The following is a 22,860-nucleotide window of genomic DNA, read 5'->3' as shown; positions in this document are numbered from 1 at the left end:
GCATTCTGATACGTTCGAGACGGGGAATTGAATGTTTTCATAAATTGGAAGCATGCAATATTCAGAAGATTCAAGGGCACATTTTTTTTCTTTTGCCCTTTCACCCTTTAAATCAAGGCATAAGCATACTGTGTCTCTCAATATTGGCGTAAAAAACAATAAGTGCTGATCCAAAGGGTTCCACAAAGAATTCATCTATCATCTCTTTCACTTTCAAATGCATTTGTGTGACATTTTTCCTCTTCTGACAATTATTTTTCAATCCCAGAGAATTTGATTGGTTATGAAAATGTCAGCAAATTTTAGGATGCCTTCGAACAAAACTTGCAGCCTCACTCTCTGCAATTTAACATAATTTACATAGCATAATACACAGCAACCTCAAACAACTTAGCTCAATAGTTGAGCAATGAATTCTGCACTGAAAAACAATCTTCCCTTTCAGTGAGTTTATGCATCTTTATTCTTGGAAAAGTGTCTTGGTAGTCTTCGTATCACATTTTCATCCACCACCCTATAATGCTTGGTAAACTTCTGGTGGACCAACCCAGCATACCTATTCACATGCGCTTCATATTTATTGTACAACGCAGGTATTGTGATTGACACAATGGTCCCTGTCATCCACGCAAATTTCATATCAGCACAAACATGGGTAAAGCAATTCAGAATTGAATACAGAATTTCAAGAACATCTGAAATAATCGGTGCATGAAAGCGAGAAAGGGTAATGTGGGGCTTATGTCTTAAGCCAGTTCAAATTTATTTATGCATGAAAATATACATCACACAAAGGATCCTCCTTTATGAGCCAGTGCTGTAGCGCACATAGCATTCTAAACCAAATCAAATGGTAGCTTTTATAAGGAGTCCTGTAAGTTCTATTCCCCCTCCCGCTCCACGCCCCACCCCACCCCCCCACCCCCACTTCAGAGAAATACGTTGGGGATGCCAGTGCCACCACATGAGTTTTGAACCCTGGACCTCTCCCAAGTGGAGAGGGATGCCAACCAGCTGAACTAAGGTTGGTCAGCTGTATGTTCAAATTCTTGAGAAACCCAAATGCTCAACCATCAACTACCACTAGCATATTGATTGATCACTAAAGAGTGCACTAAAACCTACCTACATAATCAGCAAACATCCATAAACGCATTAATCAAGGTTTTTGTGCTTAGTCTGATTCCATGACCTTAAAGTTTCACCAATCCACATAAGCAGGAAACTAATGTAGACTTCCATTTGGTAGTGATCAAATGAATGAGATGCACAACTTTGTTGTCATATAGATAGAGATGTTGTGCTTGATTAGAATACATTAAAGAAACAATTACCTACCAAAAAGTAAGAAACTTGCAATGTGCACAACCCAAGAAAAAGTTTTTAAAAAATGTCTAGTTTAGTTTTGCAGCATGTGGTGAATAAATCTTCAACAAATGAGCATGCATATACATGCAGACACATGCAGGAGGGGATGGGGGCGGAGGTTGGATGTTTGTTTGGTGACTGATGTGTTAAACTTAACACTGAATGATGACTATAGCATGTGATATAGCAATGCAACTGGCAAGGTAAAAGAGGAGCATACCTATATATGCAAGAGTGAAGAATGAGAAGAAACTACCAACAACAGACAAAAGCCAAAGGAAGACCACCACCTGTCAAAAATAGAATGTTTTGCTAAGACTTGAAGATTGATGGCCAAGAGAACATATAGACTCCAAATATCATATGGTTGATCAGAACAGCACTGACCTGAAAAAAAAGCCTGAAGTCTTTGCCAAGAGTAATATCATGCGCCATCATCAGCATATTGTTCACTTTAACTCGAAATGAAGCAGCAGCATTATTAACCATTTCTTCTGATAGAACCAGTTCTGGCAATGGCTGAAGTTGTCTGCTCATAAATATTCATTATGAAGAATCTCAAAAATTTTAGCTCTATAAAAGAGAAATATTTAAAAAAATCATGAAGGCAGCATGATTGATCAGATGGCGGGCTAAAAAAAATATAGAAGGATTAATCAGCTTACTTATTTAGAAGAACAGCACTATTAGCCTGAATAAACCGAATTACAATCAAAATAAGCAGTATGTCTGAGCAAATTGTCAGGAATGACAGTCCAGATCTCTCAAATAAAAGCCATGCTACAGTAGCAACACCAATAACTCCGACTGAAATCCATCGGCGTTTCCACAATATGACATCGGCAGCTAAAAAAAGGAACAATCAGAGGTTATGCCATAAGGAACAAATTGGTAACAAAATAAATTAATAATTTAAAATCCACACAAGTTTATAAAATTATTACAAAACTCAAGTCAAATCCTTGTAAGACACCATAGGGACATTTTTAAGCTAAAATAGAATATGATTTAAAAGATTATTATACCAGAAAGATAGGACCAAACAGATCTACTGTATTTGATACTGAAGCTAGAAACCAACCCCTCACCTGTATTGAATTCATAAGAAAGTTTAGCCCTTCAAACCACGCCATATAGGGAATTCGAGTCAGTCTATCCACACTAATTTCATGCCTTCCAAAATTGTTTGCATTAAAAAGCTCATAATTCCTCTTGCAGGATAATTACTAATAAGAAATCACAAACAGTTCAAAAGGAACCTGAGATGCATCATGTCATCCTGTTTTGAGAAATGTACGGTATCACACTAAATGTTCATAGATTAACATGTCTAACTACAAGCCTTATCAATGCAGTTCAAGTATCAAGCTTTGCACTCATATTCTATTTGACTGTCTGTAAGTTCATGACCTCCATCAGGTAGCAACACTCTTATATCCTCAAGAAACACAATAATAGCGTCAATTTTAACTAATAACCGACAAAATATGTTGGTGATGGGGCATCCAAAAAGGCAAACCAAATGTCTTCAAATTGGTCATTTGGCTAGTTCAATCAAGAAAATCGGTGCTGCAGTCAATGGAAGCATGCACCAGGTTCTAACTTCCAGGAACAACGTTTGCATGCAAATCATAGCCATTGTACATGTCAGAACATTCCAGTGCATATGCCAGAGGATGTAACATTCATTAGAGGTGGTCAACTCACATCAGCGAAAGTGGCACTGACTGCAAATAGTCACAGAAGAGTTATGGTGTTAGAGAATGCTGTGGTCCATCAGTGTTCCCAACGTTAGCCCCCTCTTCACTTTATGAGGCAAAACTCTAGTGGTGGTTGTGATGAGGGATTTTTTTGCAAATTAAAGCAATTCCATAGCTCCACAAGAAATACAAAAACAAAGCTCCTCCATCTAACCTTCATCCTTTTGGTACAATTATCTACGCTGGCTTGGTTGATCTGTCTTCTCCTTGTACCCAAAGTGACAAACAAAGAGCTAACTATAATAAATATGTTTCAAATGGCTCGAAAGCATGACTTATCAGCTATCAGCATCCACTGCAATACAATAATCTGATTCAGTAGAGAAGCTTATTAAATCTGGAACCATCTACATCATACCAATTTAGTCTCTCAAATTTGAGAATGTTTCACCACTGTCTTTAAAGTTGATGCCACCAAAAGAGGATAGAACTAGTACCAACAGACATGTCAGCTAGCAATCAATTACAGTATGATACCAGTCCATAATGTACCAAACCGTGGCATACTGGGAACCACTGGAAGGGAGAAAGGAGAGGGCTAGAGACAAAGAAGGGGAGAGGTGAAGGAGGGAGGGGGAACTCACCTAGATGTGCGGACCGATCCTAGTCGATCTCTCAAGTCCAAAGGCCGTAGCCAAGGAAGGATGGAGAGGGGGAGAAAGACTGAAAGGACGAGGGTATCGGCAGGAGAGAGGCAAGGATTTTTTTTGAGGGGTCTGCATGGATGAGAGGGAGAAGGGGGGGGGGGGGGAGAGGGGGGAGGAGAAGGGGGGGGGCTAGAGGAGGAGTTTCGAAGGGTTTCAAGGAACCCATGGGGCCTATCTGATCGCGCAAACCAGCTTGGGCTTCTCTCGGATCAAGATGGGGGCTTTTGGTGAGGTTTCGGCCTGTTTACCGAGCCAATAGGGCAAACCATCCTAGTTCCCCACCATTTCGCATTGATACACCCCGAACTGGGCGATACAACCAACCTTGATGCCACCCATCTTATTGGTGCCAAGTTCTAGGGCACATAGGCTCTATGTAGGAGAGGAATTAGCAAGTAAAGCTGGAAAATAAATTGGAGTTCAAGAGACCATTATTACAGTACAAGTATAGTGTAATAACTTCCCACTAAATTCTGAAATTGGCATATCTGCTAATGTTGGCAAAAAAAAAGCCAATATTACAACGATGGGGACAGACTTGTGTGCCATGACTTCCAGAAAGCAAACACTAACTATCCTGCAAATGATAGTTAATCCAACAACTATTTGTTAAATACTTAATCGACAAAGAAACTACCAAATGCTATTTCATCTAATTTGATGATTTAGTAAAGTTAAGCTAATATTAGAAATTTCCACAAAAGTGGCTAGAGGATTTGTTATTTAAATGAGCATTATAGATTTGAAAATCCTGAACAAGTTTTGGCTCCAAAACATTGACTACAATTGATGCAAACTCTTGAAAACAGCACAATGTTATTATGACAAAAAGAAAGGTAAGCAATCCAGAAGTAGGCAGTACATTAGATGGTTAATCCACATTTTTTAGTCACCATGGTACAAGGAGAGAACCTGACAAACTCCAAATACACAAAGCAAAAAAAGAAGGCAAGAAAAAGGAGGAACAAAAAAAGAAAATGAAGAAATGACTGTAGTAGAACAGGTTTCAATTCTGTTCTGCATATTAAAGATAGATAAACTGATAAAGCATGACAGGTATTTCAAATAGATGGCTTCACCTCCTGATTTTAATTTTTTTTTATTCAATCTCTCATGCCTAAGAAACTAGTCTTTCAACTTCATAACTCTAGAAAACTTTGGGAGGGCATTCTTCAATCTAAGTTTAAACAGAAAGATGCCTACAACCCAATGAAGGATGGTACCTCGCATGGCATGAAACCAAACTACCTATTGAGGATGGACGCGTGGCAATCAATTTCAAATGGATTCGAATTTCAAATGGACGGCGGGGATCTAGATAGGAAAGGACGTTATGTCATATTAGAATTGGATCTAGATAAAGAAGGAGATAACGGCAATCTCTTGATTTCCACCTCTAAATCATAACAGATCTATGCTCCCATGCCTATATAAAGGCCAAAGGGATCCCAAAGAGACGGGCTCTAAAAGGAAAGACTCCTATAGCTCAAAGATCTCATTGTGAGAGGCTCTCAAGTCTCCATCCATCATTCTGTTCTTTTCTTGCAGGTCAGCAAGTCCATAAGTTGCCGAGATTGAGGTGATGCCTGAGGCCGAGCTACCAAGCTTGAGGTCAAGACCAAGGTGAGGCCCGAGGCCTAGCTACCAAGCCTGAGGCTAACCAAGGTGATGCCTGAGGTCGAGACCAAAGAGATGCCCGAAGCCGAGCTACCAAGTCCAAGGCTAAAGTGAAGGCTAAGACCGAGGTGATGCCTGAGGCCGAACTCCTAAGGTCGAGCTCCCAAAGGCCAAACTCTTAAGACAAATCTGAGAAGGCCAAGGTGAAACAATCAACCTGAGAAGGTTGAGGTAAAAATAGATCAAAATCAAGCCAACCAAAATAGGACAATATTCTACTTTAATCTTCTCTTATATTTTTTCCTTTACTGCTGTCATTCCAAAGCCTCTTCTGACTTAGACATCAGAAGGCTCGGTCGGAGCCAATCCAACGATGTTCTCTTCTTTTTGTGTGCAGATCCACGACTCTCCAAGTTAAATTGGTGCTTTATCTTCCACCATTGTGGATCGAACAACACCCTCCATGTCTCTAGATCTTCAATGAGATTCACCATCATTAGGCCGGATTTTGACAGCAACAATATCTATAATAACCCAAGATGTTACCTAGAAAAGCTAGCCAGAAGGTGTTTTTTGGATTCCTTGGCCTTGTATAAGTATCCAAGATTTACGCCCATAAATCTTTTATTTAAGTCCTCACACATTTCTTTTAGCCTTGGAGTCCTCACACATTTCTTTTATTTAAGTCCTAGCATTCTCATTAAAGATCCAAATCCATTCAAATCCAATCACAAGTACCATAAATCCAATCACAAAATCCGATTACAAACTCCATAATCAACCCATGATCAACCTAATAAACCGGCATTGCAATCCCCTAGTCCAAATAGGCCATGGGCTAAATTCACTCTAATATCATTTGTAATAATCCAAGATTTCATCCAAAAAGACTCGTCAAAAAGTGTTAATTAGGTTTCTTAGCCTGGTATAAGTACTCAAGATCTACCTATTGCATAGCCGACGCCTATATATGGGCCCTTATAGGTCTATCCAAAACCAAAAAAATCAAAGTGTCAACAGCATCACAAATCATGGATTAACTAAGTCCACACTTTACACATACAACCCTTCTATCCATTCTTTCAATAAACATAATGAATTAAATCTGGAATCCCATAATCTAATAATCCTAAGGACTCATTTGGTTCGTGGGAAGTGAAAAGCGGGAAGTGTGGTCAACGAAAAATGAAAAAAAAAAAATATCTCTTCTTTAGTTGAAGTTTTCAAATGAGAGAGATTGGAAAAAGATGTTTCCATAGAAATACAATTTTCATGTTTCATGGGAAAGAAAAACTTATGTAGAACATGAGTTTTTCCCGAGGGATGGGAATTGGAGACTATTTTTTTTTTTAAATACCATTTTAAACTATCAAAAGATCTACAATTGAAATGAATATTCTCTTCATCACAATGCCTCAAACCCTCCTCCATCACGATCTATGGCAAAAATATCCTTAACCATCATAATTTTTTATTTGCAAACAATGGTAATGTATAGAATAGGATAACATTTTTTTCTTTTATTAAAGGTATAATAGGTATTACACATAATTTTTCTAAAAAAATGCATGCTTAACCAAACATAAGCCACTCTAGAATAAGCTACTTTTCAATGGTCAACCAATATACCAAAAGCACTTTTTCAGACATCATATTCTCATGAATCAACTTTCTAGGAATAATATTCCAGAGAAGAAAAATTCTTCTCATGAACCAAACGAGTCCCAAGAGATTCATCCATTCCCATTGGCGAGAATGTTTTCTAAGAAGCAAGAAAGCATCATTTCAGCCATCAAATAGAACGATTAGCTTCAACACCCTTATTACCAACCTACCAAACTTAGGCATGAGATTTCACTGGAAACCTACCAAACTCAGGCACGAAATCTTCTCTCCACCATTCCAGCCATCTATAGGAAACCTACCAAGCTTGGGCACAAGATATTCTCTTATTCAACAACCTTCCAAACATGCAAGATCTCTTATGTTTCTAATTTTGTTGATTTGTATATTGTATACCTCTATAATTATGGGGTTGAGTCAATCCCACCAAATTTCGGTGGTATGTATTCAGCTCTTTTGAAAAATATAATAGAAAACTTCTTTTCCTTATCATGGTATCGGAGCAGTATATGATCCTGCTTTCCTCATTTTCTTCTTAATCCTATCCTATTGTGGTCATGGAAAGATAAAGCACAAATCCTACCATAGGGGTTACAATCCCTAAAACCATCGAAATTTCTTCTGATTATGATGTCTTCTCACTGCTTTTCTTGCACCACTCTAGCAATCATGATGCAATTTGGTTTCCCAAACCCTCAATGGAGAAAACTGTTCCACCTAGAGCCGTGCCATTTGTATGGTACTTGAAGCCAAGAACAACTTGGTTTTATTGATGGGAGTGTGACTTAACCTTCCAAAGGATCTTCAGATTATCTCCAATGGAGCCATTTTAATAGTATGGTTCTCTCCTAGATTATTAATGCAGTCTCTCTAGAGATTGCTAACTGCATCATCTACATAGCCAATGCATGAGAGGCACATATTGATCGTCGGACCGTTTTTCTCCAAAAGATGTGCCACGTATTTTTGAGATCAAACATGCTATTGCTAATCACACAAAAAGTACATGCTCCCTTGCTACCTATTACACAATCTTGAAAGGTTACTGGGATGAGTTATCCTCTTATGATTCCCACACTACCTGTACATGAGGAGCCTTCAACACATACACTGATCTCCTTCATAGAGATCAGCTCATCGAGTTGATGCATTTGAACAACACTTACCGTATCATGTGCAATCAAATTCTCTTAGTAGATCCTCTCCTTTCAATTAAACAAAACCTATGCACTCTTTTTACAAGAAGAACGTCAACGTTCCATCCACAATGCTGCATCGGCAAGCATATAGAGCAATTAGCCATGGCTGCCACTCACACCTACCAATCTTCAAACATGGCCAAAAACCATCATACCATTGTGACCATCATGGTAAAGACAGTCAGCGAATCTTGGTGTCGAATAAAGAAGAGGCATCCTTCCCAAAAAGAACACAAACCAAGCTGACAACCTACAACTGGTACCATGACTTCCTTAGATCCAACTAACATTGCTCCGACCTTCATGACAAAGCAATATCAACAGTTGTTGCCCTCATCCAAGCTGGTAACTCCACCCCTTTAGCAAATGCTACAGATTTGCCTCAATACTTATGTTCCTCACTTTCTACTTTAGCCGAGTTATGGGTCATGGACTTCGGTGCCATAGACCACATGGGTTCCTTGTCCACCCAACTTGACTTCAAAACACCCGTATCCTCATCAACCATAAATTACCTATAGGTCAAATAGCCATCATCTGTGATATTGGCACATCAACACCAACTCCAAATATAAAATTAGATGATGTTTTTTTTTGGTCCTTTCCTTCCAATTTAATTTGATATCGGTTAGTAAGCTCACCAAAGCTTCTTCAATGCTGCATTATTTTTTTCCTGACCATGGTGTTATACAAGACCTACATACAAGGAGGATGATTGGTGGTCTCCATTACTTGGTACCGTAACCTTCTCCTACTATTGCAGTTTCTCATGCGCAACAGCCTTCCTTTGATATTAGGCATTGGTGTTTAGGTCATCCCCCATAATCTATTTCTTCTCAATTAACTGATTTTTCGATTCTCAAATCTTATTTTGTAAAAGTGCCCTTGCACAATATGCCTTTTGTCAAAATATTGTCATTTGCCTTATATTTAAAGTACTATTTCCTCTACAAGTTTTTTAGTTTAATACATTTTGATGTTTGGGGACCATATCAGATTCCTTCTCTGTGGTGCACAATATTTTCATACCATGGTCGATTGCTACTCACGTGCAACTTGGGTATTTCTTATGAATACTAAATCTGAATCGACCATATATTTACATAATTTTTTTGCAACAGTGAAATGCCTAATTCAAGTCAAAATTAAGCGAGTTAGGAGTGATAATACCCAAGGATTTTTCACTTAGGATTTTCATATTTTTTTTTTGAACCAACAAGAAGTAATTCATGAACATAGTTATTCGGGCACACCACAACAAAATGATGTGGTGGAAGGAAAACATCAACATCTCCTTAACATTGCTCATTCTTTATATTTTCGAGCAAATTTGCCTTTAGAATTTTGGACTGATCATGTGCTTCATGCTGTCTATTGAATTAATAGATTACCTACTAAAGTTTTAAATGGAAAAACACCATCTGAGCTTCTTTTCCATAAGAAACCAACATATAAACATTTGCATGTGTTTCGTTTTCTTTGCTATGGTCATAATGCCATATGATATAAATTTGATTATTGTGTCAAACTTGGAATTTTTCTTGGATAACCTTATGAACAGAATGATTAGAAAATCTTTGATCTTGCTTCTGAACTGTGATGTTACATTTTTTGAACAATATTTTCCATTTCATAACCAAGACCTACTCCATCATCCCAATCACACCACCATCCCATTTCCAATACATGATCTCATTATTTTATCCACCATCTCCTCCACAACCTTCCACTCCTCCATTAGACTCAAATTCTTCCTCTTTGGCACCTTCTCCACCAACACAAGTTAATGTTCCTTCCGCACCAACACAACATTCTTCACATCCTCATTGATCACCAACTCATTTACAAGACTATAATTGTTCTCATGCCCATTCCAATCCTCCTTCCTTGCGAAGGTCTCCAGGTATCTCATTATTCTCTACAAAAGTATTTGTCCTATGATAAGTTTAATTCCTCTCATAAATCTTTTCTCACTTCCATGTTGTCTGTTGAGGAACTTACATCTTTTGCCGTAGCAGTAAAAATACCAGAATAACATGAGGCTATGCAAGTTGAGCTTAAGGCCCTTGAGGACAATAATACATGAACCCTCATCTCTCTCCTACATGAAAAGCAACCCATTGGTTGCAAATGGGTCTATAAAATCAAACAAAGGCCTGATAGTTCTATTGAAAGATACGATGTGCATCTTGTTACCAATGGTTATACGCAAATAGAAGGAATTGATCACCATAAAACCTTTGCCCCGATCGCAAAACTTGATACCGCTCGAGTCTTACTAGCTGTTGCAGCTATTAAAAATTAGCACCTTTACCAACTTGATGTCAATAATGCTTTTCTCCATGGTGATTTATCAGAGGAGGTAAACATGAAACTACTACACAGTTATCAGAGACAAGGGGAGAATCAAGTATGCCATTTTAACAAATCTATTTATGGCCTCAAATAAGCTTCAAGGAATTGGTTTACCGAATTTTCTCAAGCCCTTTTTGATGCCAACTTTGTACAATCTAAGGCTGATTATTCTCTGTTTTACTCCCACAAGAATAGTCCCTCATTATTTGTTTTAGTGTATGTTGATGAGATTGTCATTACAGGAAACGAATAGACCGCCATCTTTGCTTTTAAAATCCTTCATTAGTCAGCAATTCTATCTCAAAATTATGGGTTGCCAGAAATATTTTTTGGGTATTGAAGTACCTCCCTCTGCACAAGGCATTTATTTGAGTCAAAGAAAATATGTTCTGGACATTCTTGATGATGCTGGCTATGCTATAGCTCGACCAACCTCATTTCATATGGAACAAAATCTTAAACTCACTAATCAAGATGGTGATGTCCTTTCTGATCCTCTACCTACAAGCACCTGATTGGAAGACTTATATATCTAATTATTACCAGACCTGATATCGTTCACACAATTAATATCTTGAGCCAGTATATGCACCAACCACATAAGCCTCATATGGATGCTGCTATTTGATGACTACACTATTTAAAGGCCACTATTGGTCAAGGTATCCTTCTCTCAGCTACTGGGGACTTAAATCTTATAGCTTATTATGATTCTGACCTGACTAGTTGTCCTATATGTTAGATGTATGTCCTGGAAGTCAGATTGGCTGATATATGTATACTTTCTGAGGTATAATTTTGTCATTTAATTTTTGAAATTAATAAAATTGAATTATTTTTTCATTCATGTTATGTGTAACTTTGTGTCCAAGAATCGTCCAAGTTGACCTGACAGTGATATGTATTCTCAAGAGTTGAGAATTTGAGGTACGTGTCATTTGGGATCAATTTCTATATGCTCCTGATTGATGGATCATCACAGGGATGGTGAATCCGGATAGATTGGTGCACAGATTGCTTTCTTTCTGAGATAGATGAGTCTCGAGTCTACAGTGTGGAGACACTAGAGTGAGAGTGCAGATGCTTGATAGAGATTAAGAGTACTGAGTTTGATCAGTACGAGAAGTCACTTAGATGGCTGCCTACTCGTCAGTGACTTACTCGATGTTATAGTTGTGCAGATAGTTCTTTGACCTGCAGTGCCTCAGCTGTTCACAGTGGAGTTGCTATAGTTTGACTGCACAGTCACTTGGTTATCTAGCCATTCGGAATCTTGCGGTGTATGTTGCCTACATTAGGTCCATTGTAGGAATAGAATGTGCATCAAGATGGAATCTATCGACCCTAGTAGACAGGAAGAGGTCTTATGCAATTCATGAGACTGAGTCCTAAAATTTATGGCCATGGTAGGTGAATGATGGAAAAGAATTTCCATAAGATTTCATATAGATTCAAGTCGATTGAATCTGGCATATGATGGACGAACGGATTTGATGAGTTGTCTTTGACCTGCATCTTGTCAGAACTCACGACAGAAGAACTGAACTACACGGTGACTGCACCTAGAAGTTCATTTTCAGTTTTACTGGGTTGCCACTACATACTACTAGGTATTACTGATAGATTGTGGGATTAATGAGAATTATTTTGATTACCAAAATAATTCTCAATTAATTGAATTAGAAAGAGCTCCAATTCATTGAAAGGAGTTTCAATGATATTGTTGATGGAGATCATAATGTATCTCACTACTAGACAGAATTGGACCTATAAAATCGCACAACAAAGGGATTTAATCCTGGATTGGTCTATTGGGCTTATGAAGTCCCAATTGGGTTAGGATTTGACAAAATTCTATGAAATTTAGGAGAACCATACTAGCACATGGTTAAACCTAATCCTTCTTGGACTAAGACTCCCTATTGGATAGGGTTAAACCAAGTCAAACGCCGTTTAAATTCATCACAAGAGTTACAGTGAATTAAATCTGATTTATGGTGGCTAGAAGGAGTCCTTCTGCTTTAAGGCTTTGAATAGTCAAAACCTTTCCCATATGGCGCCACCTAATGGATAAGGTGATGGATAAGATGTGGAAAAGTCAATCACCATTTGAATTTAAATCATTCATAAAAGTTACGATGACTTAATTCTAAATTATGGTACCTTAGGAGTCCTATTTTAAGGCTTTGAATAGTCAAAGCCTCGTCCTCATATAGCTCCACAAATGAATTTACTCTTCCCTTTTGACGTGTAAACACTTGGTGGCGTGTGATATAGATAAGGATGAGGCATTAACACTCCTCATCCTTATCTTGGCGTGTTGGCCTTATGGGCATGGAGATTGGATTGGACCGCCATCTGGATGAGATCCAGAGCAGCTCATGCCCAATTGGATTAGAGGATGAGGATTGAGACACGCCCTCTTGGATTAGATCCAAAGAGAGGATGCCCCACGAGTCATTGGCATGGAAAATTATGTGGCGCATCAAGGTGTTGGGTGCCTCTTACGGTGATCTGAATTTTTATGAGAAAAATTCAGATCCTAAGAGTTCTTCTGCTTCTCAACCTCTTATGAGATAAGGGGTGTTCATGCTTGAACTTAGGAAGCTAAGGTGGGACTCTAGGGCTTAGGGCTTTATAAATAGGACTCACCTCTCATGAGTTTTAATGGCTGTTGCCTGAGTCCTGTAGCGAAGCCCTGCCCCTCTATTTCCATGCCATTCCTCTCCTTCTTCGACACGCTTACATAGCTCTACAAGCCATAGCCTCCATGTCCAAGTGTTGGGCATCCACCATCTGGGGATCCAAGAGTTGGGTGTCCAAGATCTATGTCAGACGAAGAAGAAGGCAGCAAGTTTGAGAGTCGGTAGTGCTGCTGAGAAGATCAAGCATTGATCTACGTCCAAAAAATCAGATCAAGGCGTCGAGATTCTTCTTTGCAAAGGAGGATCTAGATCCGAGTGATCCAGATTAGTTCCTAGTGGATACCCATAGAGACCGGACGCATGTGCGGCTCTACAGAAACCTCACCGGATTACCACGGCAATCAGATTGCAGTGAAAAGCTACCCGCGCAAGGTGAAATCTCTAATCTGACTTTTAAATTTCAGAATCTTAATTTCAGTATGTGAATGCTCCTAACTATGTGTAGACTAGATCTATATTTTGTATGCATGCTTGATTTAAAAAGATTTTAAATCTATATCAGTTTAGTTTCCACTGCAATATAATTTCTGCATGCGTATCTCGGAAGTCGAACTTCCTTCAAGTGATATCAGAGCCACAGATTAGTTTCACATGCATGTTATTAAGATCTGAAAATCAGATCTTTAGATCTGAAAATCAGATTTAGTAATTAGATTAGATCTAATTTAAATATATGTAATGTATTAGATCTTGTTTATATATGAGATGTATAAAATCTGTGTTAGTTTATGCATATGTGATATATATAGATGTAGATTAAATTCTTAGTAGCCTAGTACTCTTTGAGATTCATAGTAAAGACCGTCCTACCATAGAGGACTATGGTGGAAGGGATGTCTGTATGAATCAAGAAGAAGAATTGCGAAAAGAAAGAATTTACGTGCAAAATCCTAGATCCAAAATTGTTTAGGATATAAACATAAATCTGAAATTTATGTGGTTATGTATGAGATACATGATTAAATGTTTAGATATGAAAGTAGTTTCGACATCTAAACTAAATCTCATGTTCATAATACACTTAATTAAGATCTGAAATTGAGAATTAAAGATATGAAATTAAGATAATCAGGTTTGTGTGGTTCGTTGATACACGCGGTGATCACAATGAATCACTGCGGCCCTTGGTGTAAGGTTGTATCATGAACACATAATCAATGATTGTGATTGCAATTTGTAATGAGGAATCGAAACAAACTCAATCTCAAATTGGTGGACCAATTTGGTGTCTAAGACAAGTGTTTAGATGGTGGTTACTTAATTAGAACCGTTGCCACCGACAGCGGGGAGCCTCCCACCCATCTTCTCTTATCTGGCCATTTTAGGGATCAATTTCGATTTTGTGGTGCTTAAGGTTGAGTCCACTACATTTACGTTGCACCATGGATCCGATCTTGGTCAGACCAAGCCAGAATCTCACCTGTAGATCCATTGTAATTGTAGATTTATATGAGATGTAAATTAATAATTAAGATTAAAGAGACTTAAATTAAAAAATCTCTTCGTTAATATTAAGTTGGAGCATCTTCCACCATTGTGGAGTGTCGTGCCCTCTCCGATATTGACTGTTCTCGACTGAACACAGTGGTTCAGTTGCATCAGGAGAGAAGCAACCACTCTACTGGCATGAGATGCTGCGGAGTGGAAATGGGGTTGGACTCAATAACTGTCAGGTGAGGATCCCAATGACGGTTTCACTCACGCTCAATGGTGGGTCTGACTTAACTAGAGAATGAGATCAATAATTGTCAGATGAAGTTTCAGGACCTAGAAACTAAGTCTACTACAATTTGCTTGAAAAGCATTAGACGAGTTGTCCACTTATTGGTTGACACGTTTATCAATAACTGTCAGGTGAGATAGCATGCCAATCGATGGGACTGCAGTACCAGCTAGGAACCTTAACTCACGAAGGGATTCTCATTTTCCTACCTAAGGAGTATAGGGATTCGCAGAAATAATGGGAGGTAGTTTATTTTTAAAATAAAATTCCTAAAACAAACTAATTATCAATTACAAAAATCTAACTAAAATCTTCTTCTCTCTGTAGGAAAATAGTCTACCTCTAAGTGACTTGCCCACTTCTTTGAATACAACCGATTGTTAGGTGCCAATTTTAATGATTGACTTAGAAACTTGAAAAGTGTTTTGAGTTTCGAATAATTAGGTTATCTTAGATCAAGAAATTACGTAAGGAATCCCGAAGAGTTCAAGAGACACTTTTAAAAAGTATGTCAGATCTGCTCGTGATTGAGACTAACCTTCGATTTCTTCTACAATCAGTTGGATTATAAACTCTGGTTCTAGTGTACACTTATGCACTTCAATGCAGGATCTTAAGAAATCTAGAAGATTAAGACTAGGAGAAATGACCCTACAAGTAGGCAACGGAGCAAGAGTTGCTGCTGTGACCGTAAGGACCTATCCTATTCGACTACCATCTGATTTTTGTCTAGAATTAAGAGACTATTATTATGTACCTGTTGCTAGTAGAAATTTGATTTCTATTTCAAGCTTAGCACAGGATGACTATGAAATCAGTTTCAATAAGGATCATTGTACCATTTATTTTAAAAATAAAATGATTGGACATAGTCACTTAATTAATAATCTTTATCAATTGCATATCGATGCAGATGAATCAGTTAATCTATTCGAGCAAATAGTGAGTGTCGTGGGTCTAAGAGATTCAGAGATGAGATTAACCTAAAGTACATGTAGCACCTTAGGTTAGGTCATATTGGAAATGAAAGGATTAACAAACTAGTGAAAGAAAATCTTTTAGACTTGTTATTGTGTATCTGTTGCTAGTAGAAATTTGATTTTTGTTTCAAGCTTAGCACAGGATGACTATGAAATCAGTTTCAATAAGGACCATTGTACCATTTATTTTAAAAATAAAATGATTGGACATAGTCACTTAATTAATAATCTTTATCAGTTGCATATCGATGCAGATGAATCAGTTAATCTATTCGAACAAATAGTGAGTGTCGTTGGGTCTAAGAGATTCAGAGATGAGATTAACCTAAAGTACATGTAGCATCTTAAGTTAGATCACATTGGAAATGAAAGGATTAACAAACTAGTGAAAGAAGATCTTTTAGACTCATTCTTGGATGAGTCATATCTAGTCTGAGTCCTGCCTTCAAAAAAAATGATCGAGCTACCCTTTATAGGACAAGGAGAAAGGACCACTGAAGTACTTACTCTGGTACATACAGATATGTGCGGTCCATTTAATATGCCGATCAGAGGAGGTTATCTCTACTTCATCACCTTTATCGATGATTTTATACGATACTTGTACGTATTTTTTATGAGACACAAGTCTGAAGCCTTTGAAAGGTTCAAAAAATTTAGATCTGAGGTACAAAAGCAAATTGAAAAATCACTTAAGATACTTTGATCAGATCGAGAAGAATATTTGAGTGAAAAATTTTTCGATTATCTCAGAGAAAACGATATAGTCTCTCAATAGACTCCACCTGGAATGCCTCAGCTCAATGAAATTTCAGAACGGAGAAATCGGATCCTATTGGATATGATTCGATCCATGATGAGCTTCACTGACCTTCCTCTATTTCTTTGGAGACATGCCTTGTTAACAGCCGATTACTTAATTAATTAGATTTTCTCTAAGTTTGTTCCTACCACACCATATGAGATATAGCATGATAAGAAATCAAATTTTGGTCACCTCAAAATTTGAGGATGTTCGATCCATGTCAAACGACAACAGACGTACTAGTTAAAGAGTAGGTCTATGAGAGCTTATTTCATAGAGTACCCAAAAGAGTTTTTAGGATACTATTTTTACCTCCCAAATGACCATAATGTGATTGTGAGTCGATATGCCATATTCTTGAAAAAAAATAATCCAAGATGGAGACAGTGGAAGAAAAATTGAACTCGAAGAGAGTCTCTGAAGAGCAGCGAGTCATAGAACCTTAAGAATCCATTCCACCTCATAGATCCACTAGGATCTCACGTCCTCCCGAAAGGTACATCGATATGCTGACAAATATAGAAGAAACGTTCCTTATAGGTGATATGCACCATGTTGATGATCCTAAAACCTATCACGAGGCGATGTCAGATATCGACTCCGAGAAATAGTTGGAAGCGATGAGATCAGAAATTGACTCAATGCACACCAACCAAGTCGGGACCTTAGTATATTCACCAAAAGGAATAATTTCTATTGGATGCAAATGGATATTTAAGAGAAAGATCGATTCGGATAGAAAGATAGAGACCTTTAAAGCTAGGCTTGTGGCTAAAGTTTATAGTCACAGCGAAGGCGTTGACTATCAGAAGATTTTCTTGCCAGTTGCCATGCTAGAGTCCATTCAAACACTGCTTGCTGTTGCAGCGGCTCATGACTATGAGATTTGACAGATAGATGTGAAAACTGTCTTCCTGAATAGAAATCTTGAGAAAGATATCTATACAAAGCATTCTTTAGATTTCACATCCAGTGATAGAGATTACAAGGCCTGCAAGCTGCAAATGTCCATTTATGGACTAAAGCAAGCATCTCGAAGTTGGAATACTCATTTTAATAACGCGATCAAATCGTTAGGTTTCATCAAGAACGAGGAGGAACCATATGTTTTCAAGAAGATCAGTGGGAGGGCTGTCACATTCTTCGTATTGTACGTGAATGACATCCTCCGAATTGAGAATGACATTCCTATAATGACTTCTGTTAAGTTATGACTGTCTAAAGAGTTCTCCATGAAAGACTTTGAAAAAGCATCCTATATTCTGAAAATAAAGATTTATAGAGATAGATCTAAAAGGATGCTTGATCTTTCACAACAGCTGTACATAGAGAAAGTGCTGAAGCAGTTCAATATGAAAAACTCCAAGAGAGATCTATTGCCCTTCAGATATGGAGTTCATCTCTTCAAAAAAATGTGTCCTAACACATCTGAGGAGATTCAGTGTATGAGCAAAATTTCTTATACTTCTGCTATAGAGATTCTCATGTATGCTATGCTATGTACTCAAACTAATATTTCTCTTGCTGTGAGTGTCACGAGCAGATATCAATTGAATTCAGGAAATGAACACTGGATTGCTATGAAAAATATCCTTAAGTACTTGAGAAGAATCAAGGATCTATTCTTGATCTTTGGAAGAGACTTATGAGTACAGAGATATACTAACTCAGACTTTATGTGTGCCATTAATGATAGAAAGTCTATATTAAATTTTGTGTTCCTATGTAACGATGGTGCGGTTAGCTGAAAAAATTCCAAGCATCCGATTATTGCAGATTCCACCATAGAGATAAGTATATCGCCCCGTCGGAGACTGCTAAGAAAGGATTCTAGTTCAAAAAGTTCATTGCGGAGCTGGATGTGATGCCATCAGATGTCGTTCTACTCTTCTGCGACAACAGTGGTGCTATAGCGCTCGCTAAAGAACCGAAGTCTTACCTAAAGTTCAAACACATCGAGCGACGATTCTATTTGATTCGTGAATATCTCAAAAAAAAATTCGTTGAGATGTAGAGAGTCGACTTCGCAGACAATGTAACTGACCTACTGATCAAACAGCTAAGCCAACAGAAAACTGAAGCTCACCTTGAGAAAATGGGACTTAGATTTATGGCCAATTGACTTTAGATCAAGTGGGAGATTGTTAGATGTATGTCCTAGAAGTTAGATTGACTGACACATGTATACTTTCTGAGGCATAATTTTGTAATTAAATTTTTGAAAGTAATAAAATTGGATTATTTTTTTATTCATGTTGTGTGTATTTTTATGTCCATGAATCATCCGAGTTGACCTGACAATGACACGTATTCTCAAAAATTGAAAAAGTGAAACGTGTGTCATTTGGGATCGATTCCTAAATGCTCTCGATCGATGGATCATCATGAAAATAGTGAATGATCCGGATAGATTGATGCACGGATCGCTTTCCTTCTCAGATAGACTTGTCTCAAGTCTACAATATGAAGATACTAGAGTGAAAGTGCAGATGCTTGATAGAGATCAAAAGTTGAATGATGGAAAGAAGTTTTCATAAAGTTTCACATGGATCCGAGATGATTAAATCTGGCATATAACGGACGAACAGATTTAACGAGTTATCCTTGACCTGCATCTTGTCGGGACTTACGATAGAAGAACCGAACTACACGGTAACTGCACTTAGAGATTCATTTTCCATTCTGTTAGGTTTCCATTACATACTGTTAGGTATCACTGATGGATTGTGGGATCAATAAAAATTATTTTGATAATAAATAATTCTCAATTGATTGAATTGAAAAGAGTTCCAATTCATTGAAAGGAGTTTCAATGACATTGTTGATGGATATCACAATGTATTCCACTATCAGACAGAATTGGACCTATGGGGTCACACAACAAAAGGATTTGATCCTGGATTGGTCTATTGAGCTTATGAAGTCCCAATTGGATTGGGATTTGGCAAATCCTATTGGATTTAGGAGAACCATGCTAGCACATAGTTACACCCAATCCTTCTTGGACTAGGACTCTCTATTGGATAGGGTTTGACCAAATCAAACACCATTTAAATTCATCGTAAGAGTTACAGTGAATTAAATCTGATTTATGGTGGCTAAAAGGAGGAGTCCTTCTGCTTTAAAGCTTTGAATAGTCAAAGCCTTTCCCATATGGCGCCACCTGATGGATAAGATGTGGAAAAGTCAATCACCATTTGAATTTAAATCATTTGTAAAAGTTACAATGATTAAATTCTGAATTATGGTACCTTAAAAGGAGTCCTATTTTAAGGCTCTGAATAGTCAAAGCCTCATCCTCATATAGCGCCACATCTGAATTTACTCTTACCTTTTGACGTGTAAACACTTGGTGGTGTGTGATGTGGATAAGGATGAGGGGCTAACGCTCCTCCTCATCCTTATCTTGGCATGTTGGCCTTATGGGAGTGGAGATTGGATTTGGCGGCTATTTGGATGAGATCCAGAGTGGCTCATGCCCAATTGGATTAGAGGATGAGGATTGGGACATGCCCTCTTGGATTAGATCCAAAGAGGGGACGCCCCATGAGTCATTGGCATGGGAAATTATGTGGCACATCAAGGTGTTGGACGCCTCTTCTGGTGATCTGAATTTTTATGATTCAGATCCTAAAAGTCCTTCTGCTTCTTAACCTCTTACGAGATAAGGGGTGTTCATGTTTGAACTAAGGAAGCTAAGGTGGGACTCTAGGGCTTAGGGCTTTATAAATAGGACTTACCTCTCATGAGTTTTAATGATTGTTGCCTGAGTCCTGTAGCGAAGCCCTGCCCCTCTATTTCCATGCCATCCCTCTCCTTCTTCTACATGCCTACGTAGCTCTACATGCCATAGCCTCCAAGTCCAAGTGTTAGGCATCCACCATCTGGGGATCCAAGAGTTGGGTGTCCGAGATCTATGTCAGAGGAAGAAGAAGGCAGCAAGTTCAAGAGTCGGCAGTGCTGTTGAGAAAATCAAGCATTGATCTACATCCAAAAAATCAGATCAAGGTGTCAGGATTCTTTTTGGCAAAGGAGGATCCAGATTCAAGAAGAAGCGATCCAGATTGATCCCGAGTGGATATCCGTAGAGGCCGGATGCGTGTGCGACTCTACATAAACCTCACCGGATTACCACGACAATCGGATTGCAGTGAAAAACTACCCGCGCAAGATAAAATCTCTAATCTAATTTTTAAATTTCAGAATCTTAATTTCAACATGTGAACGCTCCTGACTATGTGTAGATTAGATTTATATTTTGTATGCATGCTTGATTTAAAAAAGTTTTAAATCTAGATCAGTTTAGTTTCCGTTGCAATATGATTTCTGCATGGGTATTCCAGAAGTCAGACTTCCTTCACTATATTGCATCTTTCTTGGTTCCAACCCCATTTCTTGGAAAACATAAACAGAATACTACCATCAGCTGAAGCACAATATCGTGCTATGGCTATGGCCACTTATGAAATCACATGGCTTAACTACCTACTTTATGATCTTGGTTGCAATACTTCCTTGCCTACCATTTTTTTTATAATAATCAAGCAGCATTACATATAGCGGCCAAGCCTGTTTTCCATGAACACAAAGCATATCGAAATCGGCTGCCATGTTGTTCACAAGAAAAATCAAAATGCTCTTATTCGCACATCCTATGTGTCTACTTCTAAGTGGTTAGCCAACCCCTTTACTAAGTCCTTAGGCAAGGATTGGTTTCATTTTTTGAAAAGCAAGTTGGGCATTTGTGACCTACACGCACCAACTTGAGGGGGAGTATTATTAACGTACCAAACTTAGACATGAGATTTCATTGGATCTATCAATTTAGGCAAGATATATTCTCTCCACCATTCCAGCCACTATTGGAAACCTATCAAGCTTGGGCACAAGATATTCTCTTATTCAACAACCGTCCACATGAAAGATCTTCCCTTATTTTCTGATTTTGTTCATTTGTATATTGTATACTTCTATAATTATGGGATTCACTCAATCCCACCAAATCTGGCATCTTTTGTGTGTGCGTGTGTGTGTATTCGGCTCTGTAGAAAATATAATAGAACAACTTTTTTTCTTATCAACCCTCGCTACTATAAGCATCAAATAAGTTGTGCATAATTTACTTAACTTCCCACTTCAGAACACATAATTGATACAAACAGATAGATAAACAACATAAACCCCTCCCCACCCGCCCCACACTCCCCACCAAAAAAAAAAGGAAAAAAAAAAAAAAAAACTTTTGTCTAATATGTAATGAAATTCAATTCTGTAATGAATTACCTTTGCCGCCTCCAATTATCTGATGAATCGACCGTTGGCGATCGAACAGGCGATACCCACTACCGGCGGTCCCCGATGAAGCGCACTGATCCAGAGACCGCTCCTTCCTTGAATCTACCCCAATCTCTCCATTTGAGAGATCCTGGGAACTGCTATCCATCAAACCCCTAAACCCCAACCATACCAACCATATTAGAAGAGGAAATAAGAAGCATGCTGCTTTCTAGGGAAGAAAATCCTAGAAAACAAAAACGGTAACAAACTCCGGATGCAATCGAACCACATTGGAGACTTTTAGCCGCAATTATGAGAGATGGAGGGGGATCTGAGAGGGAACTAACCTTTGAGCGAATCTATTGGGAGCGTTTTGCAGCGATGGAGAGGAAAGAATTGGAGGGATTCCTTCTCGGAAAGAACCCTAAAAATCAGAAGCTTTTGATGGAGCAAATGATCGAAAGAACCTGCTCGCCCGGCCGGTCTGGACGCTGGAAGTGGAAGAGAAGAATAATCAGCCCATATTCTGCACGGCTTGGCGTCCGTCGGGCTGAGTCCATTTTCCAGGGCCCACGCGAATTTGGGCCAGAGCGCATTGGACTCGATCCGATCTGACTAGCTTCTGGCATGTGCAATGCGGACAAGCTTGGATGGTTGTGATCCGTTTGATCGCAATCTCGGTTTCCGGTCTCTATTTTCTCGACTTTTGGGAAAGTATTGATGGATGAGATCCGTTAATCACCTAGCGTTTGACAAACGTGCGGAACTCTGTTGCCTTCTCATGATTTCTTTTTTTTTTTT

General features: G+C 38.4%; 1 protein-coding gene across 1 annotated transcript; it reads right to left on the bottom strand.

Annotated features, from left to right (window-relative positions):
• Window positions 1–251: 251 nt before the first annotated feature.
• On the bottom strand, window positions 252–22,546 carry LOC105044811 (reticulon-like protein B16). Its single transcript, XM_010922829.3, has 6 exons — window positions 22,407–22,546; window positions 22,066–22,232; window positions 2,034–2,214; window positions 1,756–1,897; window positions 1,589–1,658; window positions 252–617 (listed from the first exon to the last, which is right to left on the bottom strand). Exons 2-6 carry the CDS (start codon window positions 22,223–22,225, stop codon window positions 451–453), a joined length of 720 nt encoding a protein of 239 aa, XP_010921131.1. The 5' UTR covers window positions 22,226–22,232; window positions 22,407–22,546; the 3' UTR covers window positions 252–450.
• Window positions 22,547–22,860: the final 314 nt, after the last annotated feature.

The sequence above is a fragment of the Elaeis guineensis genome, chromosome 5 (genome assembly GCF_000442705.2).
Source record: "Elaeis guineensis isolate ETL-2024a chromosome 5, EG11, whole genome shotgun sequence".
In the NCBI taxonomy this organism is placed as follows: domain Eukaryota; kingdom Viridiplantae; phylum Streptophyta; class Magnoliopsida; order Arecales; family Arecaceae; genus Elaeis; species Elaeis guineensis.
Note: the sequence above shows the minus strand (reverse complement) of the source record. Positions and strands in the feature narration are given on the sequence as shown.

Coding starts and splice junctions, on each gene's coding strand:
- LOC105044811 (XM_010922829.3), bottom strand. CDS start 22,225: ATGGATAGCAGTTCCCAGGATCTCTCAAATGGAGAGATTGGGGTAGAT. Junction 1,898..2,033: donor AGTGCTGTTCTTCTAAATAA/GTAAGCTGATTA, acceptor ATTTATGAGCAG/ACAACTTCAGCCATTGCCAG. Junction 618..1,588: donor CTTCACTCTTGCATATATAG/GTATGCTCCTCT, acceptor CGTGGATGACAG/GGACCATTGTGTCAATCACA.